We start from the raw sequence: 18,894 nt of genomic DNA, 5'->3' as shown, positions 1-18,894 counted from the left end.
TGCCCCTTCTCCATCCCTGCCCCTTCTCCTTCCACTGCACATTCTCCATCCCTGCCCCTGCCCCTTCTCCTTCTCCATCCCTGCCACTGCCCCTTCTCCATCCCCTGCCCCTTCTCCATCCCTGCCCCTGCCCCTTCTCCTTCTCCATTCCCTGCCCCTGCCCCTTCTCCTTCTCCATCCCTGCCCCTGCTCCTTCTCCATTCCCTGCCCCTGCTCCTTCTCCATTCCCTGCCCCTTCTCCTTCTCCATTCCCTGCCCCTGCCCCTTCTCCATCCCTGCCCCTTCTCCTTCTCCATTGCCCCCTGCACCTGCCCCTTCTCCATCCCTGCCCCTGCCCCTTCTCCTTCTCCATCCCTGCCCCTGCCCTCCATTCCCTGCCCCTTCTCCTTCTCCATTCCCTGCACCTGCCCCTTCTCCATCCCTGCCCCTGCCCCTTCTCCTTCTCCATCCCTGCCCCTGCTCCTTCTCCATTCCCTGCCCCTTCTCCTTCTCCATTCCCTGCCCCTTCTCCTTCTCCATCCCCTGCCCCTTCTCCATCCCTGCCCCTTCTCCATCCCTGCCCCCTTAGAGGCCCTTCTCCATCCCTGCACCTGCCCCTTCTCCATCCCTGCCCCTTCTCCATTCCCTGCACCTGCCCCTTCTCCTTCTCCATCCCTGCCCCTTCTCCATCCCTGCCCCTTCTCCTTCTCCATTCCCTGCACCTGCCCCTTCTCCATCCCTGCCCCTTCTCCATCTCCATCCCTGCCCCTGCTCCATCCCTGCCCCTGCCCCTTCTCCATCCCTGCCCCTTCTCCTTCTCCATCCCTGCCCCTGCCCCTTCTCCATCCCTGCCCCTTCTCCATCCCTGCCCCTTCTCCTTCTCCATCCCTGCCCCTGCCCCTTCTCCATCCCTGCCCCTGCCCCTTCTCCATTCCCTGCACCTGCCCCTTCTCCTTCTCCATCCCTGCCCCTTCTACTTCTCCATCCCCTGCCCCTTCTCCTTCTCCATCCCTGCCCCTTCTCCTTCTCCATCCCTGCCCCTTCTCCATCCCTGCCCCTTCTCCTTCTCCATTCCCTGCCCCTTCTCCTTCTCCATTCCCTGCACCTGCCCCTTCTCCATCCCTGCCCCTGCCCCTTCTCCTTCTCCATCCCTGCCCCTGCTCCTTCTCCATTCCCTGCCCCTTCTCCTTCTCCATTCCTGCCCCTTCTCCTTCTCCATCCCCTGCCCCTTCTCCATCCCTGCCCCTTCTCCTTCTCCATCCCTGCACCTGCCCCTTCTCCATCCCTGCCCCTTCTCCATTCCCTGCACCTGCCCCCCGGCTCATTGGCTGTTTGTCAGTAGTCCGGTATTGTTCATTGTCACGCCCACTGGTTTTGTTCACGGAACACCCATACGTAAACTGGACGCACGGTATGACTGTAAGCCGCTTTATATAAAAGCATCTGCTAAATGGCGTGTATTGTCAGTACCCCACCTGTCCACAATCAGTATTGGACTTTAGAGTAGCGTGACAGTCCTGTGTGTTACAGGTGTCCCCACTAGCATCAAGCGAACCACGAGCGTGAGTGGCTGACAGGTTGCAAAACACGACCCTGAAATGGAGCCTTTGGTTAACTGGTGGGCTAAAGGTGGGATGTCAACCTCAATCGATTTTACGGCTGGTTGTCCATGTCCATGCAGAGAGTGAGCGCTTCTGTGGTGAGAGTACCTCCACAGGGTAAAGGGTTCCCGTTGCACGTTTTCATCACGAGATATGACTGCGCATATGAAAGGTGTTTACAATGCCTGGAGATGCGATATATCGATCACAGAACCACATAAACATTATGCAACGACCCTATATAGATATGACATTAATAGTAAAGGATGACGTGTGCATTTTAGCCGATTCGCTGACCGAAAGCAGAGCCACTCCACTGTGTGGAGAAGCATGTGCTTCTGGCTCTCCTATCAGTACTGAGGGAAACGCTAAAACATAAGGTCAGAATGGAGCTGGGCTAGCCAAGGGTGGACACTGTACAGACAGCCAAAACTCTACTCCTCACCAAATATGGTCAAACCGTGACCCAAATATAGTCAGATAATGTGGTTCCGTCTTCATGGACTTGTAGGTAAACACCATAGAGTGGTCAACCACGTTCCCATACTGGTGTGTTTGAAACATGACGACCGGTTTTAGCCTGGCCTTACCAGGACACGGCTACATCATGGAAGCTTCTCTCTCCAGCTGAGGCCTGTTAAAACTCCCTCCTGCCTTTTTCAAACCCCCCAACAGCCTAGTAACAGAATGCCGCTGTTGCCTAGCAACAGAGAGCGGAAGCACAGCCATAGATGTTTATCTATGGCTGAGTGAGAAAGCAAACAGTGGTGTCTTTTTCCCTTTCCCCCCCAAACCTCTAGCTAGCTAGAGTTTGCTGACAGAGCAGGAGCAGATATTCAAATGTTGCCGCGACTGGTTGGGCTATGGTTTGGGTTTGGCTAAATTGAACGACGTCGATATAGTGTACAACATGGTAATCTTGAGTAATTGCACAAGCTAAGACTATAATTCAGTCTTATATGTCAGAGACATGCATACTGTGTCCTTATTTTTGATGTAGTATCATCACAGTTGATATTTGACAATGGATTCGAAATCACTGTCACATGACATCTCAGCAGCATCCTATAAAACACACAACAACAGCGATTAAGTTCATGGTCTTTTTTTTTTATTTGAAAAAAAAAAAAAAAAATGAAAGACTAGCATTTACAACTTGGAATGAATGTAAACTGAACTCAGATGAACAGTTGAAAAGACTCTTGTGCTGCAACTCTTACCTACAGAATGCATACTGCATATACAAAGTACACAACAACTCCGCCACACTCTTGTCCGAGTCGAGGAAACAGAAGAAAGAAAAAACACGAAGGCCAGTGAATCTCCCTTAATGTCAGAAAGAGGAACTCTCCATCTCAGCAAAAAAAAAAAAGCAAAGCTCCACCTTAAGACTTTTTATATCTCTCCTCTTCAGGGCAGGGACGCACAAATACCTAAGATGGCCGTCCAAATAACGTGTAAAAAAAACACATGCCAAACATTTTGAAAATGTACTTTATCTAACATACAAGTAAGTTCCATTCCACTTTCAGCTTGAATTATAAACCTATCCTTTCATATATCATATCACTAGGGTTCCTCTCCAAATACAAAAAAAACTACCAAACCAAGGACACCATACCAACGACACCCCTGTGGAATCAGCACGCTCGGATTGGCTGGAGGGAGAGCTCCAGTCACAAGCTGCATGCATGAAGAACAGGAAAGAGAGAGACAGAGAAAGAGAGATGGCCAGCCCAAACATCACCAGCAAATGGATGGAACTTGGAAGGGGTTCCAAATGCCTTGCTTCAGTTTGAAGGTAATTATTACAAGGTTGTTATATGAGTCTTTGAAGTACTGATGCTAAACTCATCTTATTTGGGGGGGGGGGTCACTAACCATATCATGCAGATATTTTTTGTAGATTTTTGTTTTCTCTGTGTAGATGGACAGAAGGATATTTTATTTTAACATTCAATTATTTTCTATACAGAAACAGTATGAATAAATGAAAATTTTTTTCCCCAAGAGGTAAGTAAAACTTTTGTGATCTTTTTTTATCGTCTTCTACAAGGGGACAAGGCAGGTTGGCCGAGCTTCACTTTGCAGTCATCATCTGTACAAACTCTGTTGAAAGGAGAGAGAGACAGAGAGAAGGACACAAAGACAAAGATAAGTAACGTACTGTAGCTCATTAAGCCCCATTGGCAAAGCGCCAGGCGAGGCAGTCACCTGCTAAATTGTGAAACTGTTTATACATTTTTTTTTTTAATCAAGCAGTGGAGGAACAGAATGCAAATCATTCTAATTAGTGTCCCGTTTCCAAACGGCTTTCATGTTCATCTCATTAAGCTTATTTGATTAAAAAAGTCACTGCACTGTGAAAACAACACAATGACGTCCAACCGAAATAAAGAGAAGGCATTCAAATGCTTAGACTACATATGCTTTTTATGGCACAATGAGAGAGTGAGGAAGTAGAGCGCTTTCCAGCCAAGGCATATGGACTGTTTATTGTGTCAACAGCTCCTTCTAAAAGAATGAGTGCAGTGTCTTGTGACAGTGGGTGGAGGGGAAGAGGGTAGAAAACTGGGTAGAAAACTGAAAATGATCGACGTCGACCATACCGGTCACTTATCGCAGGCATTTTGCTGATATTGTGATGTTTAAATTAAATGCATTTTCTAATGTGGGTGATTGTTAAACGGGACAATTGATGGATACAACCACCAAACCAGTAGTAGAATTTTAAAGGATCATAAAAAATCTGTGGTGCACATTAATGTTAGAAATATTACAGGGCTGCTACAAGCCTGCTACAGGGCTGCTACAAGCCTGCTACAGGGATGCTACAAGCCTGCTACAGGGCTGCTACAAGCCTGCTACAGGGCTGCTACAAGCCTGCTACAGGGATGCTACAAGCCTGCTACAGGGATGCTACAAGCCTGCTACAGGGATGCTACAAGCCTGCTACAGGGCTGCTTACAAGCCTGCTACAGGGCTGCTACAAGCCTGCTCCAGGGCTGCTACAAGGCTGTTACAGGGCTGCTACAGGGCAGCTACATGCCTTCTCCAGGGCTGCTACAAGCCTGCTACAGGGCTGCTCCAAGCCTGCTACAGGGCTGCTCCAAGCCTGCTACAGGGCTGGCACTACACATGGTATATGTAGCTGGTTCAGCCTGCTGTACAGTGCTGGAAAGGCTGCATAACCAGTAGTAACCACTCCTACTATATGTAGCTGGCTATACCTCTTACATGTCTGTTACATGCCGATTACAGGGATAAGACATGTACAGTGCCTTCAGAAATGATTCATAGCCCTTGACTTATTCCACATTTTGTTCTGTAACAGCCGGAATAAAAAAAATGACAAGTCATATATATATATATATATATTTTTTTACCCATCTACATACAATACCCCATAATGACAAAGTGAAATCATGTTTTTAGACATTTTTGAAAATGAAACATAAATATCTCAATTACATAAGTATTCAATACTTTGTAGAAGCACATTTGGCGGCGATTACAGCCTTGCAGATCTGGATTTTCTCTCGTTCTTCCTTGCAGATTTTCTCAAGCTCTGTTAAGTTAGGTGGGGAGCGGAGTTGAACAGCAATCTTCAAGTCATTCCACAGATTCTCAATGGGATTTAAGTCTGGGCCACTCAAGGGCTTTCACATTCTTGTTCTGAAGCCATTCCAGCGTTGCTTTGGCTGTATGCTTAGGGTCATTGTCCTGTTGGAATGTAAATCTTTACCCCAGTCTAAGGTTGTTTGCACGCTGAAGCAGGTTCTCATCAAGGATTTGCCTGTATTTGGCTCCATTCATTGTTCCCTCCATCCTTACCAGTCTCCCAGTCCCGACTGCTGAAAAGCATCCTCATAGCGTGACGCTGCCACCACCATGCTTCACGGTAGGGATGGTGTTAGACGAGTGATGAGCTGTGCCTGGTTTTCTCCAGACATAGGGCTTTGCATTCAGGCCAGCGTTACATTTTTGTCTCATCAGACCACAGAATATTGTGCCTTATGATCTCAGTCTTTCACGTGCCTTCTTGCAAACTCCAGGCATGCTGCCATGTGCCTTTTTCTCAGGAGTAGCATCCGTCTGGCCACTCTCCGATAAATCCCAGATTGGTGAAGTGCTGTAGAGACTGTTGTCCTTCTGGCAGGTTCTCCAATCTCAGGCAATGAACTCTGTAGTGGTCATTGGGCTCTTGGTCACCTCCCTGACTAAGATCCTTCTAGGCATGTTGCTCAGTTTGTTTGGACGGTCAGCTCTAGGCAGAGTCTGGGAAGTTCCATATTTTTTCAATTTCCCAATGTTGAAGACCACTGTGCTCTTGGAAACTTTCAACACAAAAAAAATGTTTTATACAATTCCTCAGGTATATCACAATTCTATCTTGGAGATCTACGGACAGTTCTTTGGACTTCAGGGTATAGTTTCTACTCTGACATGTCAACTGTGAGACCTTAAATAGACAGGTGCGTTTCTTTCTAAATCATGTCCAAACAATTGAATGAGCCACAAGTGGACTCCAATCAAGCTGTAGTGACGTCTCGAGGATGATCAAAGGAAATTGGATGCACCTGAGCTCAATTTGGAGTGTCACAGCAAAGTGGTGTAAATACTTATGTAAATTTGATATATTTCCATATCAATACATTTGCCCCCCAAAACTTCAGGCTGTAACACAACAAAATAAGGAATAAATCAAGTGGTATGAGTACTTTCTAAAGGCACTGTAGCTGGTTATGCCTGCTGTACAGGGTCATGTTCATTAGGTACCAAATGGAAGAAAACGTACTGAAACAGAGAGGGACTTCCTAGACTAATAAGAAACTAATTTCTGTTTTTCATGCAAAATGTTTGGAAACATTTTCCGTTTTGTGACCCAATGAACACTACCCAGAGCTAACCTGGAACAACTACTGTCCTCCTCTTACCTTCATAGTTCGTCTCCGTTATATTAACCAATAATATCCACTGCCACGTGTGGCTGGTTAAGCATACAGGGCTAGGTGGTCTGTCCTCGTACCTTCATAGTTGACCTGTCCGTCTCCGTCAATGTCTGCTTCTCTGATCATCTCGTCTACCTCCTCGTCTGTTAACTTCTCCCCCAGGTTTGTCATGACGTGACGGAGTTCTGCTGCGCTGATGTAGCCATTTCCGTCCTGGAGACACAAGGGAAGAAATTCCATTGGGTGAGAATAGACGGAAAGGCATTCCCATTGGGGAGCAATCAGGACAAAAAAAGAGACGCTAATCCCAATTGGGCAATGAGTGGAGAGGTGAATCCCCATTAGGCAATGAACAGAGAATCAAATCCCTATTGGATGGTTAATGATATATATATATATATATATACACTCTTAGAAGAAAAGGGTTATTGGCTGTCCCCATAGGAGAACTCTTTTTGGTTCCAAGTAGAACCCTCTAGGGAAAGGGTTCTACCTGGAACCAAAAAGGGTTCTTCAAAGGGTTCTCCTATGGGGACAGCCGGAAACCCAGTTTAGGTTCTAGACAGCGCCTTTCTTTCTAAGAGTGCAGCATCACCATAACTGGAAGTCGAGACGGTGTGTTTATCAGAGGTGGATATATCTTATGAAAGACGACTGTTTACTAGTTCATTACAAAGCAAAATTGTCATTTGAGGATTACTCGCCGAGGATGTGTTAGATAGTAAACATGCAGTACTTTACCTTGTCGAATACCCTGAAGGCTTCACGGATCTCCTCCTCACTGTCTGTGTCCTTCATTTTTCTGGCCATCATGGTCAGGAACTCCGGGAAGTCAATGGTGCCATTGCCTGGATTGGAGATAGGAAACACCCAGTTTAGTTCATTATAACAGTTTAGTTCATTATAACAACCGGTTTAGTTCATTGCAATAAGATGCTGATAACAGTAAATATATATATATTGAACTGTGTGTAAATTATAAAAAGGCTTGTTTGTTGACCAGCAATTCTTCATCATTCTATGATGATGAAAGACCCTGAAAAACCTTTGTGAAATCACCTGTTATGTTCTTGCATACAACTCAATTCACTTCTATAAAAAGCCATACACACTGGACAGTGTCCTAGTACTAGACTGTGCGTCTGTCCTCTATACCGCAGGGTAGCCCTGGGAGAAGGTTGTAGATGTCCAGCTACAGAGACCAGAGGGAGAATCCATCCTCAGACATCTCCTACTGTATATGCTGGACAGGAGTCTGGACCAGGCCCCATAAAATAAAATTAAAAAAAAAAATCACCTCTCATCTGCCCTTGACAGAGGGCCTCGCTCTGCCTGGGGAGTCAGGTACCAGGGAGCCTGCCGCCTCCTCCACCTTGACATAGCCTCTAACCATCTCTAATCCTTCTCTCTAACCAGGCCTCACAGGATGTCTGGGTCACAGGGGGCTGCTAGGGGGAGGACGGCTCATAGTAATGGCTGGAACGGAGTAAATGGAACGGCATCAAACACATGGAAACCACGCGGTTAATGTGTTTGATACCGTTCCATTTATTCCAGCCATTACTATGAGCCCGTCCTCCCTAATTCAGGTGCCACCAGCCTCCTGTGGTGTGGGTTCATCTGTGGTGGGTGAATGGACGTTGGTGGCAGCCGTGGAATCTCTCCCACACAGCCTCTGACCAACTCAGGATGTGTGAGTTTACAGTGAAATGGGTAGAGGATGGTTGGATGTTGGTGGCAGCGGTGAGATCCCAGCCCTTTCCCTGACATAGGCTCTAACCAGCCTATTCTATGGATGGACATACAGTACGTTGGTGTCAATGGTGGCATCTGGGATCAGATCCAGAACATGTAGCCTGTTAGGTTGGGATTACCCAGGGATTATAATGGTTCTTTACGGGGAGGGGGAAAGGCTCTGAGATATACTACTGTACGAGGATTGTGTGTCTGTCTGTGTGTGTGTGTGTGTGTGTGTGTGTGTGTGTGTGTGTGTGGGGGGGTAGAAAAAATAGGATTTTAATGGAAAACAATTTTAGGTCCCCACAAGGATAGTAAAACATATGCTGTGTGTGAATGTCTTTCAGCAAGAGAGGGAGCTGGGATGTGCGGGGGTGGCGGAGAGAGGGGGAAGGTCAGAGGAGAGGTCAGAGTACCTGCTGGATTAACCTCGCATGGAGTAGTGTGTGTGTGCGCACTGTACGCGTGCACTGTGTGTGTGTGTGTGGAGCGGAGGATGGGTGGGGCTGGTGCTACTGGGATTAACCAGGGAAGAGCAGATCTCCCTGTAAGCAGGGCTGTAACAACAGCAGAGTAGAGAGCATAATGCGATAAGGCAGATGGTGATCTAATGGCCGCGGGCTAGTGATCTCAGGACCTAACACACAGAGACACAAACAAACATGGGAGACACACACAGAGAGACAGCGAGAGAGACACACACAGAGACAGACGCACATAGACAGAAAGACGAGATAGAGAGACGCATACAAACACACACTGTTGGCCGGGCCAGCAGCACAAGCACAGCAGCCATCAAAAGGAACACATGCCACTGGGGAGCCCCAATCAGAGAGCAGACAGCCTTTGTGTGTGTGTGTGTGTGTGTGTGTGTGATGAGCCCCTTTGCAGCCAGGCAGGGCCTGAAAACATACCACTGGAAGACCAATCCAGAGGAAGAGGAGGCCTGGAGTAATAAAGCAGCCTGATCACTAGCAACAGACAGCAGTTTCGGACGTTTGACAAGGTCACGAGAACGTCGATATGCTTTCCTCAGCGCTCACAAAATAAATACAAAAAAGTATATTTTGTACTGGGCTCAATCACGTGATGCTCGGAGCCGGAGCGTGCTGCTTAGGCTACTGGACAAACCGCAGTCTAAATGCTCTAGCAAGCCGTGAGAATAGTTGGTCTTTGTTTTAAGCCTTCCCCGAAACACAGACCTAACCTTAAGCACTCGGGAATGAATACCTAAACTTAACCCTTTGAGTTGTTTCTGTTTTAACCCTGGAAGCAGGCGAAATTAACCCTGTAACCCCTCTGAAACACACGTTCATCCATAACAAATGTGAATTTCAAAAGGGAAACTATGGCTGTTTCTCAAAATGCATACTACCGTGCTCTGAGCACGCAAATTGGAGCACGGAAGGGTCGGAGTAGGAGTCCAAAATCAAAGTATGCGAAACGGAGCACATATCTCGAATACGTACTCTTTTTGTACATACTTAAGCAAGCGTCGGCGGAAAGTATGCACAGAAATATGGCGCAACCTCGTAAACAAGCATTCTCTACAGGCTTCCTTCTTTTCACTCTCTCATTTAGGTTAGTAATTGTGGAGTAATGATATGATCCAACGATCCATCCTCAGTTCTCAGCCATTAAACTCCGTAACTGTTTTAAAGTCACCATTGAATGAATGAATGAATACTGAAGGTTTGCTCTGTGTAGATCTTGTTTCGTCTCCTTTGCCACAGGTTCTGACTGTAAGAAGGTTCCATGAATGGGGTTAAGTCCGACTCACATAGCTGGCTGATAATAATTCAAGTCAATTGTTTGCTCTGCGTGTACCTTGTTTTGTCTCCATTCTTGCCATTGTCCTGGATGGAAGAACGTTCAGTGAATGGGGAGGTGCAGCGTGAGGCACCAGGGGGAATGCGAGTGCCTCTGAAATCTAATATTTTAAGCGTTCTCCACCCTCTTGTCCTCACAAGGATGAACTCGAGAGAACGTCCTCGGAGCATGCACTCGGCGCATGAGAGTGTGGAGTCCTGTAGTATGCATAGAACCACCCGGTGAGATCTTTCTGCAGCGAGAGCTGGCTGTGACTCCAGGGCCCGACTCTGCCGGTCTTGAAGTACAAGAAGGAGCGAAGGAGTGGGTGGGAAAGATGGAGATGAGGAGGAGAGGGAACGAGTGGGAGATGGTACGATTATACTGTATGTAAGAGCCACTGCTGACGCAAACTATAGGAGGAAGACTCATTCTACGGTCTATGAGGACATTCATTCCTTAAGCTCGTACTATTTCCCCATAGCTTTTCCTAGGCAAGGCGGACCAGCCCCTAAGACAACATGCAAAATGTTCCATTGAAACCAATGAAGTCCAAATTTTTTCCACATGGGGACAACAGAGATTGGTGGGGAGGGATCAAACCCAGAAGAACCAATGATAGGGCAACACAAAACACCACTTCAGAGCCCAAACAAGAGACATCCTCCTCTCAGAGACCAACAGCACACCTCTCTGGGGTAAAGCAAACCTCATTCTCTCCCTCGGGCATCCATTCTGCTTGTTTAGTAAATAAGCTGTGGCCCTGCTGTTGACATCACTATGAGGGTACTGAATTGACAAAGGGGAGAGGAGAGAAGAGATACTGAATGTACAGAGCGAAACGCAGATCAGAGGTTATGTAATTAGTTGTATTTTCCATTACTAGCTTCATCGCTGTCTGACCCAGATTGCCTAAACCAGAGCGAAAACGCTGTACAGATAACTAGACAGGACAGAGAACAGAGAGAGAGGCGGGGACTTTGGATAGATACAGCGAGCCGGGCCAAACAGTGGTGAGATTGAGCAATATGTCTGCAATTGATAAGGCCCCATTTACCAAAACCCTTTACGCAGACAGGGCATCATCTTGGTATAGGTGGCCTTGCCTGGTCGCCTAGACGACTGACGGGTTTAATTTCCAACATCGTTAAGAGTCAAGAACACTGCCTCCTACCATGATCACTCATTCTCACTGACTCAATGTGTGTCCCAAATGGCACCCCCTATGGGCCCTGGACAAATGTAGTGCACTGGAAAGGGAACAGAGTGTAATTTGGGATTAAACCTCAAGAGTCGCAGTTGATTCAGCCATATCTATTTAATCAGGAGACAGTTGTGTTGATAAGTTGACAGGGGTCTTGAAGACTTGTCACTCACCATAGTGCTCTTAGTGCGAAAGCTGACACTGACAGTAATCTGCCTGGGCTTCAGGCAGGTAACAGTGGAGTCATAAAACACCGAGGGACTGTTTGACAGGCAGTGAGTGACTGAACTGCTGAAGGCACATTCCCAAACAATTGTATAGGCTAAACTCTAAAGGGGACAGACCGTGCTAAACCAATACGTGGAGATGAAAGCAGAATGCACTTGCACGGTCTGTTTATGGTGTGGAACTCACAATGACTACAGGTTTCGTCGCCTTTTGACGACGCACGTGTTTGCCCAAGTTTCCCCCGTCTGAACGTCACTTCCCCATTTTTGTTTTTACCAATCGGGTGTTTTACTCACCGTCAGCGTCGACCTCATTGATCATGTCCTGCAGCTCCGCCTCTGTGGGGTTCTGTCCCAGCGACCTCATCACGGTGCCCAGCTCTTTGGTCGTGATGGTGCCGTCGCCATCCTTGTCGAATAAGGAGAACGCCTCCTTGAACTCTGCGAGGACGGGGGAAGGAGAATGAAGGGTGGGGTTACGTAAAGTCTCCATGGTGAAGTCAGTGTTTCCTACTGGTGGGTGGGTCACAGACTCAGTCAGGGCTTCTTGGGCTGTGGCTCAAGCTTTGGTTGTGGGGTGGGTAACACTTTACATTAGGATAGATAAGGGAGGTTGTAAAGGGTTTATATACACAGATAATTAGTAGTTTGTAAGACGTAGTTCAAGAGAGGCCTACAGCCAAAAGGTCTGTGTTTTAGGAAGTTTAGGTAGACGTGATGGTGTTTGACAACTTGTTCAAATCAATATACAGGCAGATCTAAGGGATTTTAATATTGACGGGCCATAAGAAACCTCCCCCCAGAGTAAGATGTTTGAAGTATACCGCTGAAGACAAGACCGAATTAGCCTGGGACCCAGTAGCATTGGCTAATTAGCCACCCAGGGGTTTATAGATCTAACTGAGGAGAATAACAGAGTGTACTAGCTAGTTAGCGCTGGCCCAAATCACACACACATCAAATGAGAAGATGATATTTCATTCCACTTATTTCAGACAAGACCATGGCTGAGGTCAATGGACAGTGAAAAAATAAACTCCTGTATTTTTTTCCTTGCAGTATGTTGTTATATGTCGTCCGCGTTTGGCCGTCGTTGAAAAAATAATGTTCTTAACTGACTTGCCTAGTTAAATTAAGGTTAAATAAAATAAAAATAAATATAATATATATATATATATATATATATATATATATATATATAGTGTATGTGTGTGTACTGTTCACAAATTAGTCAAACGTGTTAAACATGCCAGAGAGCGGGATTACTCAGTCGTTCCTACCTGCAATCTGTTCTTCTGTTAGTTGATCGGCCTGAGGGTAAAACATTGAGGGAGAAAAACAAACAAACAGTCATTCACTCAGTCGCTAAATCCCAAACGACTTAGTCATGCTCTCCAGGCTGTTGCCTGCCTCCATGATTTCCCAACACCCCACAGTGAGGACGTTGTTCAGGGAAGAGACCCCCCCCCCCCCCCCCACCTTGTTCCAGAGACTTCCTTGGGTCATTTTCAGTGGCCACAAACATGTTTTTGAATCAGAAAAAGAGAGCTCTCTCTTATCTGTCGAACTGCTTTGCTTTATCTTGGCCAGGTCGCAATTGTAAATGAGAACTTGTTCTCAACTTGCCTACCTGGTTAAATAAAGGTGAAATAAATAAAATAAATTGGCCCACGGTCATGTACCACGTCTGTTTCTAAACGTTTTTCTTCCGACTGAACACTACCCAGGTAGAAGAACCTGTTCTGTGCCTACTGGCCTGCTGTTAGCTGAAAATGCTAAAACGGCTGTAGGGGTGTGTTCAGTTGATCTGGTCTCCCTGACTCCCTCCCAGCATGTTCCCTGTTCTCTGTTAGCCCTATTTAATGACGCCGGTGAGTCAGAGGCGCTGAGTGTGTATATGTGTGTGTGTAATGACTTGGCAGCACTCCTACAATGGGCCCACAGATAGATGAAGTCTTGACACACACAAGGCCTCAGATTTCAAACAAACATTCACACACAGCAACAGCACCGTAGGTCTTACAACACTGGTGTGTGTGTGTGTGTGTAAATGGTAAATCCCGCGGTACCCTCCCAGATTGGCAAAACATGCTTATGATTACGGCAACAAACCACTGACGTAATGCTGAGTGCCTGCTGCTGGCAGGGGGGAAAACAGGAACACACACTAATTGGCATTTCCCTCTATGCCATTCGTTTCCATCACCAGGTTTCCTGTGAATTAGTCACATAGCAACCAGTTCAGTTCTGTCCCAAAACAGACCAGATATCCTACAGTACAGTAGATATGTGTAGGCTTTATAGACATCTGTGTAACTACAACACCAAACATAGACCACTATAGTGTTGATTCTGTCTCAGTCAACCATATGAAATGGACATGTCCAAAGGCCACTCCTTATACCATCGTGTGTATGATGGGTGAGGTTCTTTCCTAGCGACAAGGTCTGTCGGTTAAGATATATCAGACGCAAAGTAATGGAGACGACCGGAGGAAGGCCTAGACCTCAAATTACATGATTTCATTTTTTAGATGCTCTTTAAACAGGCTGATATCAAAATAGTCTCTATATGGCTCCGGGGCTACATCGGTGGCCTTGGTTGATACGTCCAGTGCGATGGTTAACTTCACCAGGCTAAATTAAATTAGCTGACGTGATTCAATAAGCATCAGACAATAGCCTTTTCTCCCCTCTCCTCCTTCTTCTGGTCTCCCCGTTCCCTCCATCTGAAAGATTTGTGAAATGTCTGAGATAAATGATTTTACACTGACGGGTGGGGTTAATGCACGAATGGACAACGGCCACGGCCTCTCTTCCCGCCCTACAACTTATGTTTCTCTCGTCCCTCACTCCTGTTATCCTTCTTGCTCCTATTCCCCTCTCTCTGTCATCGGTCTCTTCTTCCCTCTGTGAAGGGCGGGGCACCAGGTAGGTACAGTGGAAGAACTCCTGTGGCTGTTTCCCAGACAGCTGGGCCTCACCGTGCTGCTGCGCGACCAGGCCTTCTCCAGCCCTTCCGTTCCCTTTGCATGACTGGGCCTCGCAGTGCTGCTGCGCGACCAGGCTTTCTCCGGCCCTTCCTTTCCCTTGGCATCACTGGGGCTGCCTGGAACCAGGCCCACACTCCTAATACAGGCCTTTCCCCTCTGGGGCGCCCTCTCACTCTTGGCCAGTCTAGCTGGAAGGCAACAGGGGCTTGGTGGATGTAGCAACCTGCTGGTAGGCAGCAAAGTACTGCTGAATTAACACAACACAGAACCACTCCACCCGCCACACACGTCTGTGCCCAGGAAACTCCCTCTGAGTCACCATTTCCTATGGTAGTGAGGGTGTTGTTGGGCAAGCATTCAGGCCAGCTTGAGAGAGAAGGTTGTGGGTGGAGGGGTTCCTGTCTGTTACAGGTTCTCTGGAATGAGTGGGACAACCACTCCCACTGACCAACCACGGCACGGGACGAGAGACAGGACTCGTTAGTTCACTAGACAAATGACATTCTTTCTCTTCTCAAACATCACCAGGTAGCCTATTGTTCTGATGTTTGTTTTTAGGCTACACAACCGCAGTAGCTTACAGAAGAAACTAGTTTGGCTGGTCTCTGCTATGCAGTCCATCACTCTTCTTAAACATCCTTTACAAGGCAGGCAGGTATTATCCGAGCATCTCTAGTCTACATTTTTTACAGTGTAGCCTACAATAGAGAGTAGGTGGCATCAGTAAGACCCCTTATATGGACCTGCTTCCCCTAAAGTGTATGAATATGACTCATAACAAAGGAAACACTTACTCCCCAGGGACACACTATATGTATGAGCACACAGACACACATTTGTACTGGGAAGCTTTTGAGCTCATATGTGTTGAATCCCTCTTCTCTTTCAGTCTGGACAAAAGATGAGAGGGGGGGTGGGGGGGCATGTCACCATCAACACCAGTCTAGGGCACCATACGGGCATGATTGGTGGGTTGAGTTTTGGGCCGTGTTCATTAGGACCCACAGTAAAAATTAAAATAAAAAACACATTTTGCAACAGAAAACAAAAATGTGCATTTCTTATTGGATGAGCCCAGGTAGTTCCTCCTAGTTTTCCCACTCTGTTTGGTGCCTAATGAACACAACCCTGATAGCAGTTCACAGGTCGACTCATCCAGGCCAGGACCACCTGCCAAGCAGATAAATGATTCAATGCTTTGGATCAGATGTCCTCTAAGTTACCAAACATGCGCCAGCAAACAAGGCTGGAACAGGATAGGGACAGGACGACTTACTTGATACTTCCATCTGAATAGAGAGACACGGTTTCCACTTCAATAGTTGTATTATGTCGGTGTGTATGGTAGGCCTACACAGGGGCTTACTCACAGATTCAACTTTTCAAACGGGTGCAACTGTATACTCCAGCTACTACACTGGTGTGCAACATGAAACCTACCACATGCAGCAGTTCAATACCATATGGGATAGATGTGTGATCGCACAGAGAAACATGTCTATCGACTCCCCTAGTGCTATGAATGAGCCATAGGCCTGGGAATCAATAGATAGACTTTTCCCTTCAACACACCGGCTTCATGACTTCCACTGGTTGACTTATCTTGCCGTGACATCTGAGAGATGCTTTTTTATATGAGTCAGAGGGGTTGGGTTCAAATGTAGAATACGCATGTCGGGTTGGAATACGTTCAGTTGTGCAGCTGACTACGTATCGCCCTTGCCCTTTCCCTTTCTATGCAATCGAATGAACTCAATTTTCGACAGATGGAAATTGTGCGTGAGCTGTTGGACCGTTGACAGTTATGTGTTTCAAACTTTACACTGTATTTGTGATTTAGCCTAACAATAATTCACATAAAATATAACTGTTGCTGCTAAATGATGTAATAAGAATGACATTAAACATCAATCAAATACTTTATTCTACATTTGAAGGAATAAAAAAAAAAAACACAAAAAAACAGCAGACCCAAGGCTGAACAGCTGTTGATGTTCTCGCCTAGGCGACCGAGTAGGTTTTTCTGTGACAGAGAGCTTCTGCGACTCGATGAAACGACAATCATCGCATTTGCTTATACCATTAAGAACGCGAAAGACAACCTAAACAGGCGGCGTTACAGCGAGATAAACGGCGCTTGAAGGCGAAACTTTGTAACTACTGTACTGTAGAACACCAGAGGGCGGAATTGCATAAAATGTTTCAATTTTTCAGATTCCCCCCCATTTGAGGGAGACCGGCGATTTCAGTTGCGGATCACAGGCGATTTATTGCTGCAATTCGCATTATGGTTGGTCCATCAGACAGAGCGCCATGATGCAACATGGAAAAAAATGCAGCTAATAGCGATCCATGGAATGGGTTCATTTTCCTCCAAATGGGATGAATCCTATTCGGTAGCATATAGGAGTTAATACAACTAGATTGCCCAGTAATAAAACGTGTTGAGACATGAAGCAGCATCATAGGTAAAAGAGCTTGTCAACTCTTTACGAGTGCAGCGTTACCCCATAATTTGCCAGTGCGCTTTCCTATTCCAGCCAACACACTATATACTCTGAAATGTAATCACTTTAGCTACAGAATTATGCTGTAATCGTCTAGCAACTTGCTAGTTATCCCAAAGCTATTAATCTGATTGAATGAATTGAATCTACAGCGTCGAGCCAGCAACATGCCCCGATATAGCCATCGAGCCAACTACTATGCCGTAAGAATTGCGCAGTTATCGCGGAATCCCGCTCCATTTTGTGTTACATCCTGTTCATATACAACTCAGCGGTTATATAGCCCTAGAAAATGTTCCTCCAAATAGAATCAACTCGCCCTCGTAAGACTAAAGATGACATACCCCGTTCAATTACAGAACAGTTGCAAAACAGCAAGCTTTTTGATCACCCTAATTTTAATTCCCGGCAAGATAAAATGCTGTAAACCTATATGAATGAAAAGCAAAATTGTGGATTTCCCCATATCTTGACCCTCTTCCATTTCCAATTACATCGTGGCATTAAATGCATTGACAAATTATCTAAAAATGAATACAAAAATATATATAATACATACCATGTTCGATGGATCTGGGCTGATTGTCTATGAACTAGAGAACGAGTGTGCTCGTTCCTTAGATGGAGTTTCCAGCGGGATGGAGGTGTGTCGCCGTGGTGGTGAGAATGGGGACTATGTATCCCTCCGCGACACTAGCCCAGCCTGCTCACTCACTTCCTTATTTCTTCAACTGGAGATATTGGCTAACCTTAAGCCCCTCCCGCTACAGGACGATGACACGCCAATCACAGCACAGCTTGCCTCTACTGTAGCATACTGTAGTGCAGCAGGCATCGGGTGTATTCATTCCGCCGATTCTGTTGCAAAACGTTTCTTTAACGTAAGCAAACGCAACGGGGAGGAACCTACCTTTTATCCAATAAAAACTCTCATTTGGCTGTTTGCGTCCGTTAGGAAACAGTTTCAGTAATGAATACACCCCTGCTGTGCACATCCCCCAATTCAATGATGATTTGCGCCATTGGCACAGGAGGCTGCTGAGGTGGAGGACGTTACTATGAGCCTGTCCTCCCCAATTAAGGTGCCACCAGCCTCCGGTGTAGCATGGACAGATAGACAGTTCTCTCTGCAACCGCTCAGCAAGCCAAACCGATGCACCAACTCAAGACCATCTGCAACATTGCCCCTTTTAGCACTAACTCTATTGACTCAACACAATACGCTGCTGCTACTGTTTATTATCTATCCTGTTATCTAGTCACTTTATCCCTACCTACAGACAGTGTATGTACATACAGTATCTACCTCAATTACCTCGTACCCCTGCTCATCGACTCTGTACTGGTACCCCGTGTATATAGCCAAGTTATCGTTACTCATTGTGTACTTATTCCTCGTGTTATTATTTTTCAATTATTGCAAATGTTTTCTCGCTGCATTGTTGGGAAGGGCCCGTAAGTAAGCGTTTCGCTGTTAGTCTACACCTGTTGTTTACGAAGCACGTGACACATACCTTTGATCTGTTAGCAGGTGCAACTCTCCATACACCAGGGGCAACAACAGCCAAGAACATTCTAAACACCATCAGGGTCATTGTAGATAGGCCCCTTTGTGTTATACTATAGGCTATACATTATAGGCACATCTCATCCAAGTCTAAATAACCATTTAGCTATAAATGTTTTCCTTCAGTAATAGATACCTGTGCCCATATTGGTTGACGACAACTCAAGCATGAGGATAGATTATAGTCGAACCTCCAAACACCCTTTAATGTTATTTTGCTGCAAAATCATAATGTATCACCCTACAGTAAATATGTCAGTGAATAATAGAGACCTTCTTTCCGCATTAATATCATTTATGACCATCTATGATACTGTAG

The 18,894-nt window shown here is 46.2% G+C and overlaps 1 protein-coding gene across 1 annotated transcript; it reads right to left on the bottom strand.

Moving 5' to 3' along the window:
- Window positions 1-3,436: 3,436 nt before the first annotated feature.
- On the bottom strand, window positions 3,437-17,657 carry LOC115107900 (calmodulin-1). Its single transcript, XM_029631653.2, has 6 exons — window positions 17,568-17,657; window positions 12,790-12,820; window positions 11,807-11,950; window positions 7,274-7,380; window positions 6,610-6,745; window positions 3,437-3,689 (listed from the first exon to the last, which is right to left on the bottom strand). Exons 1-6 carry the CDS (start codon window positions 17,568-17,570, stop codon window positions 3,661-3,663), a joined length of 450 nt encoding a protein of 149 aa, XP_029487513.1. The 5' UTR covers window positions 17,571-17,657; the 3' UTR covers window positions 3,437-3,660.
- Between the last annotated feature and the right edge of the window lie 1,237 nt (window positions 17,658-18,894).

The sequence above is a fragment of the Oncorhynchus nerka genome, linkage group LG24, assembly GCF_034236695.1.
Source record: "Oncorhynchus nerka isolate Pitt River linkage group LG24, Oner_Uvic_2.0, whole genome shotgun sequence".
Classification (NCBI taxonomy): Eukaryota; Metazoa; Chordata; class Actinopteri; order Salmoniformes; family Salmonidae; genus Oncorhynchus; species Oncorhynchus nerka.
The sequence above is the reverse complement of the archived record's forward strand: the minus strand, read 5'-3'. Positions and strand labels throughout refer to the sequence as shown.